Source organism: Anopheles moucheti, chromosome 2 (genome assembly GCF_943734755.1).
Source record: "Anopheles moucheti chromosome 2, idAnoMoucSN_F20_07, whole genome shotgun sequence".
Taxonomy (NCBI): domain Eukaryota; kingdom Metazoa; phylum Arthropoda; class Insecta; order Diptera; family Culicidae; genus Anopheles; species Anopheles moucheti.
The window spans coordinates 52,602,795-52,609,324 of NC_069140.1; the positions used below are offsets into that span (position 1 = coordinate 52,602,795).

Below are 6,530 nucleotides of genomic sequence, written 5' to 3' on the forward strand. Positions count from 1 at the left end.
GTCAACATTACACGTTCACCAGCATAAAGAACCGAATTAACTGAACGCACTGAAACGCACACTCACGCAGCGAGATAGCGCCCACCGGAGTATATTATTGACGGTCACGGCTAAACGCAAAGTTAGTTGTTTTGGTATACGACGACAGCAGCAGGTGTCCGCGTACAACGAGGTGCCCCTTTAATTAATCATCCGTTACGTCACAGAGCTCTCGAGTGTCACATCTTATTCTCACTATTCGGTGTAACCTTGAAGGTGGTCAAGATGTTTCTAGCGCTGCTAGCAACGCTCGTCGGCATTGCCATCGTCTGGGTGGTCACTACCATCATCCGGAACCGGGCTACTGTGGCCAAACTTGCCAAGCAACTTCCAAGCTTCGCAGTCGTACCTTCGATTCCGGTGCTTGGGTCGGCGTATCACTTTAAAGATCCAACACCCGAAGGAATCTTCGCCACCTTTACCGGGTTCCATAAGCGGTACGGTCGGAATCTCATCACCCAGAGTCTGTTCAATTATCCGTCGATGCAGATATGCGACCCGAAAGTGATCGAGCAGGTGATACAAGCGCGCACGATCGAGAAATCGATCATTTACGACTTTATGGTGCCGTGGCTCGGTACGGGGCTGGTCGTATCGACCGGTTCGAAATGGTCCCAGCGTCGGAAGATCATAACGCCTACGTTCCACTTCAAAATTCTGGAAGACTTCCTTGTGATCATGAACCACCAGACGGATGTGCTGGTTGAGAAGCTGAAGAAGAGCCCTCACGATAAGGATTTCGATATCTACGAGCATGTGACGTACTGTGCGCTGGACATCATCTCCGAGTCCGCCATGGGCGTAAAGCTGAACACACAGCTGCAACCAAACTCGGAATATGTGATGGCGGTGAAAGAGTAAGCGGAATTCGACTGCGTGTCAGAAGAAAAGTTCTTTTTGTCTAATTTCACTTTCATTTACAGAATCTCGGATATCATCCTGAAGCGTCTGTTTTCCTTCCTGCGTGAGTACAAATGGGCATTCCAGTTTACCAAGGCACACAACCGCCAGGAGGATCTGTTAAAGGTGGTGCACGGTTTCGCGCATCAGGTGATAAGCGAGCGCAAGAAGCAGCTGCAGGACGAACGTGAACGGCAGCGGGCACAGGAACAACTCGAAGAAGAGGACGTTTATGGGAAGCGTCGCATGACGCTGCTTGATCTGCTGCTAAACGTCACGATTGATGGTAAACCGCTATCCGATGCGGAAATCCGTGAGGAGGTAGACACGTTCATGTTTGCCGGCCACGATACAACGACGTCTTGCATCAGTTTTGCCGCTTACTATCTCTCCCGTGACGCCACCATCCAGCAGCGAGCGTACGAAGAAATTCAGGTCATTGTCGGTCCGGACGCTAAGAGCCAGGAGCTTACATACGGTACACTGCAGGAGCTGAAGTATCTCGACATGATCATCAAGGAAACGCTTCGTATTAATCCGTCCGTACCGATCATAGGCCGTCGATCGGCAGGCGATATGCTTATTGACGGTGTAACCATTCCGAAGGGTATGGATTTCGGCATTCTGATCTACGCGCTACACAACGACCCTGAACTGTACCCCGACCCGACCCGGTTCGATCCGGAACGGTTCAGTGAGGAAGCGTCGGCCAAGCGGCAACCGTACGGCTACATCCCGTTCAGTGTTGGTGCCCGGAACTGCATCGGGCAGCGGTATGCGATGCTGGAGGTTAAAACAATGCTAGTGAAACTGTTGGCCAACTATCGATTTATGCCGTGCGACGCCAATAACGCTCTGCGTATTAAAACCGACATGACGCTAAAACCGGTAAACGGTGCGTTCGTTAAGATTGTTCCAAGGTAAGGGGAGTCGGCCGATGAGATAAGATAGGATGAGCGAAGAATATGTATAAACCCCCACATAGCTCTAGATAAGTAGAATGCGTATGCGTTGAAACTATCTGGAAGCAATCGATTGCAATGCGTCAATCATATATAATAATAAAATGAAATTCTGTGGAATATTTCGCAGAATGTAGCGATTACACGAGCATAACGCGGAGAACAAGATAAGCGATGTAGTTCAGTTCTTGAGGTGATGACCTCATCACCAGTGATGATTGTCATGTTTGCAATTGCTTCTTTCCAAAATACATAAAAACCTTCTTGCCACGCTGTGCGATGGAACATTGCGAACGATCATTTGAAGTGCAGCAACGATGGCGATCAGTGTCCTACTATTCCTTGCTCTGTTACTTTACGCGATCCTGTACATCACATGGAAAGTGCTCCGGAACCGACGTCGTGCGGCGGCACTGCTGAAACAATTGCCACACTTTCGGACACTACCCTCGGTTCCGCTGCTGGGCAGTGCGCACCTCTTTCTGCACACCACATCCGACGGTGTACTGCGTGCGATAGTCGACTGTCACAAGCGGTACGGGAAGAATCTGGTCATGCAGGAGCTTTGCAATGAGTTCAAGCTGCTCACCAGCGATCCGCGCGTCTTCGAACAGGTGATACAGTCGAAAACGATTGTCAAGTCATCTTTCTATCGCTTTTTGCAATCGTGGATTGGCATTAGCAGTGTTCTGACTAGTGGATCCCACTGGACTGCGCGGCGGAAAGTAATCAATCCGGGCTTCCACTTGAAGATGCTGCAAGACTTTCTGGGCACTATGATCACTCAGACGGACGTATTGATGCTTAAGTTGGCCCCGCTGGCTGGTGGTCGGGACATCGACATATACGATCCATTGCGGTATTGTGCAATGGACATTATCTGTGAGACGGCTATGGGTGTACGGTTGGAGTGTCAGTCCAAGCCCAAGGTTCAATTTGTCGAAGCAACTGAAACGTAAGTAGCAAGTGTTCGTGATCTTGAACCATGATCGCGATAATCAGCAGTGCAATGTGTCTTCCCACAGAATGATTGACTTGGTGTACAAACGGGTCTTCAATCCGCTACTAACAAACGATACGCTTTACGCATGCACCAGTGCTGGGCGGCGCCACAAAGATGCCTTACAGGTAATCCACCAATTTACGGATTCCGTGATTCGTGAGCGTGTGAAGCGGATTCAGGATGCTCCTGCCAGGGCGGCCCGGGACGAAGAGAATCGTACGTGCAAGATGACGTTTTTGGATCTGCTGCTGGAAACCCGGCACGATGGTGAGGAACCGTTGACCGATAACGATATTCGCGGTGAAGTTGATACGTTTATGTTTGCCGGACATGAAACTGTTTCGTCGTGCGTTAGCTTTGCCCTGTACCATCTGTCCCGCAATCCGGCCTGCCAGCAACGATTGTACGAAGAAATTGTGGCCACTTATGGTACGGGTGAGGTTGGGTCTGTTAACTTGACGTACTCTTCACTGCTGGATCTGAAGTACGCGGAGTTGGTCATCAAGGAGACGCTACGGTTGAACCCTTCGGTACCGATGATTGGAAGGCTATCGGCCGGCGATATGGTTATCGATGGTGTTACGATACCGGCCGGTACGGAGGTGATGCTCAACATCTACGTCATGCAGAATGATCCGGACTACTATCCGGATCCGGACCAGTTCCGACCGGAACGGTTTGTAGAAGAGCCTCAACCATTCACCTATCTACCGTTCAGTATCGGCATCAGATCATGCATTGGACAACGGTTTGCCATGCTGGAGATGAAAACGATGCTGGTTAAGCTGTTCTCTAGATACCGGTTTCTACCCTGCGAGGAGGAAAATGCAATGCAGGTAAAGGCCGACCTCACACTCAAACCGTTCGGTGGGGCGTTCGTCAAAATTGTGGAAAGAAACTCATTAGTAGTTTAATTTTCGAATGTAACATGATATAGAACGTTCTTGCAAAATACACAATATTCCTCTTAACTAATCCAAAGGGATGATTTGCTCAATACTGAAGGTCGTTAAGCCCACGGTCCTGTGGAACAATTTGTCCCTCGGTCCCCCAACCCAGTGAAGAGTGTATGCCATCATAATTATGACCGTTGCACTTTCCGAACCATAAAAAACAGCTCTCGGCCTAACAGCCATTACGGTCGTCATTGTCTGGTCTTGCTGGCGTCAGACCGTCCATGTCTGAGGGCATGATCATGTCACTGCCATCACTTGTAATCAAATGCAAACATCAACTACAGACGGTTTCTGGTTGTACGGACGTGCTCCCCAAAACACATCTATCCGAACAGGATGTGAAGGAGTGAAGCTTGTCCAAATTTCAGCGTACATTTCCAAACGACTAGAGTCGGAACCAAGAGGAATGATATTGTTCCTGTTTCGGAGGGGAAGTCGTTTGTTAAATTGATATCTTGCGGACTTTTTATGAACTTATCGTTTCGGGTTTCTCTCGCATCTGCTGGTACGGAGGCTATTAACGTGCGTGCTGGTGCAATTTCCGGTAACCTGCCGGGTTTTCGGTTGGAGGAACGAGGAGTTGAGGGCAAGAATAATGAACTGGGTATAAAAATGTTGATTGCGTGCACAATATTTCGTTTGGCTGTTCCAATCATCAATATGAGTTTGCTGAGCATGGAGCCTACGCTGTTCATGTATCATGTGGGTATGGTAATTTGGCAGCGTGGCAACAAAGCACGTTTTCGACAATTCCCCCCAGCCACACGGTGCGTCATCTTTCTAGGTGAAGAAAATTTCCTGTTTGATGAATGGGTGGGCAAAATATGTATTTGTAAAAAATAAATAAAAATAATGCACAAAATTTATATTTTTTTCTTTGGATTGGGCCAAAAAAAAACGGTTGTCTGTGAAAGACTCAATGTTCGTTCCTCGCGGTATCGTGTTACATCCAATTTATTTTGCCCCATCCTCAAATACTAGTTTTCGGATGAGAAATGGGGGGGAAATCAAGCCTGCTGGATCCCATAATGATTCGGTCCTGCGTGTACTACACAGTTTGGTGAACGCACTACGATGCCTAACATCCTTGACACAGTTACGATTGTATCCTTCTAGTGTACGTTTGAATCGTACGAACAATGCATACACACAGCACCAGAATGATATGCCATGCGTTGTCCTCTCGTCCCCAGATAGCGATTGTAAATAATCCTAGCAGCATCCATGAGGCACCCAAAACGCAGAAAATCGATAAGCGTGCAATCCCGCCACACAGTATTACATTTAATCTTAGCGAGACCAGGAATTTTCTCCATTGCTCGCTCTGCTTTATTTTACTGTTATTTATCGTATTCGCGTTCTACTATAAATCTAAACAAATGACGTTATGGCTACAGATACACACTGAACTATGTTTGGGGTTGTGTCGCTTTTGGTTGTTCGCTGCTGGTCATATTTTCCCCGGCCGATCCTTGTACTGGCTGCGAACCTTCCGATCCAATCTGGGATGCTATTTCCGCATACTTTTCCCTCCGGTAGTCTTTCTTCGCTTCATCCATGAGCACATTATGCAGCAGGTTTCGATTGTTGGATTGGTTGGGAAGCAGCGATGGATAAGGATTGCCTCGGAGCTCCAAAACCGCTCGCTTTCGATACCAGCCCGGGTATTCTTTGGGGGCTTTGTACATTCGCGTTGCGGACACCTTGTACTCTTCGAACCGCGGTACGAGCACCTTGAACAGCTTGTGCACCAGCTGTTTCTCCAGCAGCCAATAATCGGCCATCTCCATCGTGGGTTTGTGGCAATCCCCGTGCCGTATCGCGTCCGATATCAGCCGTTCCGCGTATCCGCGTGCTTCGTCCGCCCGCTGATGATTTAGCTCGATTCGCTCGTGTTTCACCAGCGCCGTCACCGTTTTGCGCAACTTGTTTAACCGGCCTTCGGGACCGTCGGGATTTTTCAAGTTACGATGTCGTGGGCGAATCGCTATCCGCAGCTGGGACATTAACTTCGTTACTTCGGCTTGATTCATAGCGGAAAGCTGCCGTACTTTAAGTTGCTAGTTCACCAAAAAAAGACTGATTTGATTCAGTAAAAATGCACCGGCACCAAGATTCACTTGCGTTATTTAATCAAAACAGCACATTTTGCCCGGCTGTTCTTGTTGACAGCACAGCTGTCAAAACACGCAAAGGCACAGTGGTATTCGTTGCATCACGGTTTTTTTTTTGTTTTTGATGTGCAATATAGTTGTGGATAATTAATTTTAAAAAACGCGGATTTTTGAGTTCCTCAGCTTATTGTGTAGTAATATACCATTTTTTTTCATTTAACACTTTCAGGCTCCAAAAAACGGTAATTAACAACGAATGAAATTGTCAGCCCAGTCCCATAGTGCTAAACAGTCGCGCAGTAGTCGTACTCCTCTCGCAACAGTAAAAAATCGGCATATAAACACACGCTCTCTTTCACTTCGCAGTAAAGCCCGGTTGAAGCTCGGCAACATGCAGCCACCAGCATGTATTGCTAGTTTTCTAATTCAAAAGTTACCAAGCCGCGAAGGAACAACAGTGTTGGGCCGGCGTGTCTATTGCCTTTTTTCGCGTACACGCCAAAGTGGACACTATTAGTGCGAAAGTGCCGTGCGTGCCGTGGAGAATAAGGATTGG

General features: G+C 48.0%; 3 protein-coding genes across 3 annotated transcripts; 2 read left to right on the top strand and 1 right to left on the bottom strand.

Moving 5' to 3' along the window:
- The first annotated feature begins 264 nt into the window (after window positions 1–264).
- On the top strand, window positions 265–1,863 carry LOC128298968 (probable cytochrome P450 4d14). The gene is made up of 2 exons (XM_053034793.1): window positions 265–896; window positions 963–1,863. Exons 1-2 carry the CDS (start codon window positions 265–267, stop codon window positions 1,861–1,863), a joined length of 1,533 nt encoding a protein of 510 aa, XP_052890753.1.
- A 355-nt stretch (window positions 1,864–2,218) lies between these two features.
- Window positions 2,219–3,818, top strand: LOC128310326 (probable cytochrome P450 4d14). Its single transcript, XM_053046944.1, has 2 exons — window positions 2,219–2,856; window positions 2,927–3,818. The coding sequence occupies exons 1-2, from the start codon at window positions 2,219–2,221 to the stop codon at window positions 3,816–3,818; spliced, it is 1,530 nt and encodes a 509-aa protein (XP_052902904.1).
- A 1,045-nt stretch (window positions 3,819–4,863) lies between these two features.
- LOC128297292 (39S ribosomal protein L17, mitochondrial) lies at window positions 4,864–6,010 on the bottom strand. The gene has a single exon (XM_053032911.1). It carries the CDS (start codon window positions 5,891–5,893, stop codon window positions 5,270–5,272), a length of 624 nt encoding a protein of 207 aa, XP_052888871.1. The 5' UTR covers window positions 5,894–6,010; the 3' UTR covers window positions 4,864–5,269.
- Window positions 6,011–6,530: the final 520 nt, after the last annotated feature.

Coding starts and splice junctions, on each gene's coding strand:
- LOC128298968 (XM_053034793.1), top strand. CDS start 265: ATGTTTCTAGCGCTGCTAGCAACGCTCGTCGGCATTGCCATCGTCTGG. Junction 897..962: donor TATGTGATGGCGGTGAAAGA/GTAAGCGGAATT, acceptor TTTCATTTACAG/AATCTCGGATATCATCCTGA.
- LOC128297292 (XM_053032911.1), bottom strand. CDS start 5,893: ATGAATCAAGCCGAAGTAACGAAGTTAATGTCCCAGCTGCGGATAGCG.
- LOC128310326 (XM_053046944.1), top strand. CDS start 2,219: ATGGCGATCAGTGTCCTACTATTCCTTGCTCTGTTACTTTACGCGATC. Junction 2,857..2,926: donor TTTGTCGAAGCAACTGAAAC/GTAAGTAGCAAG, acceptor GTCTTCCCACAG/AATGATTGACTTGGTGTACA.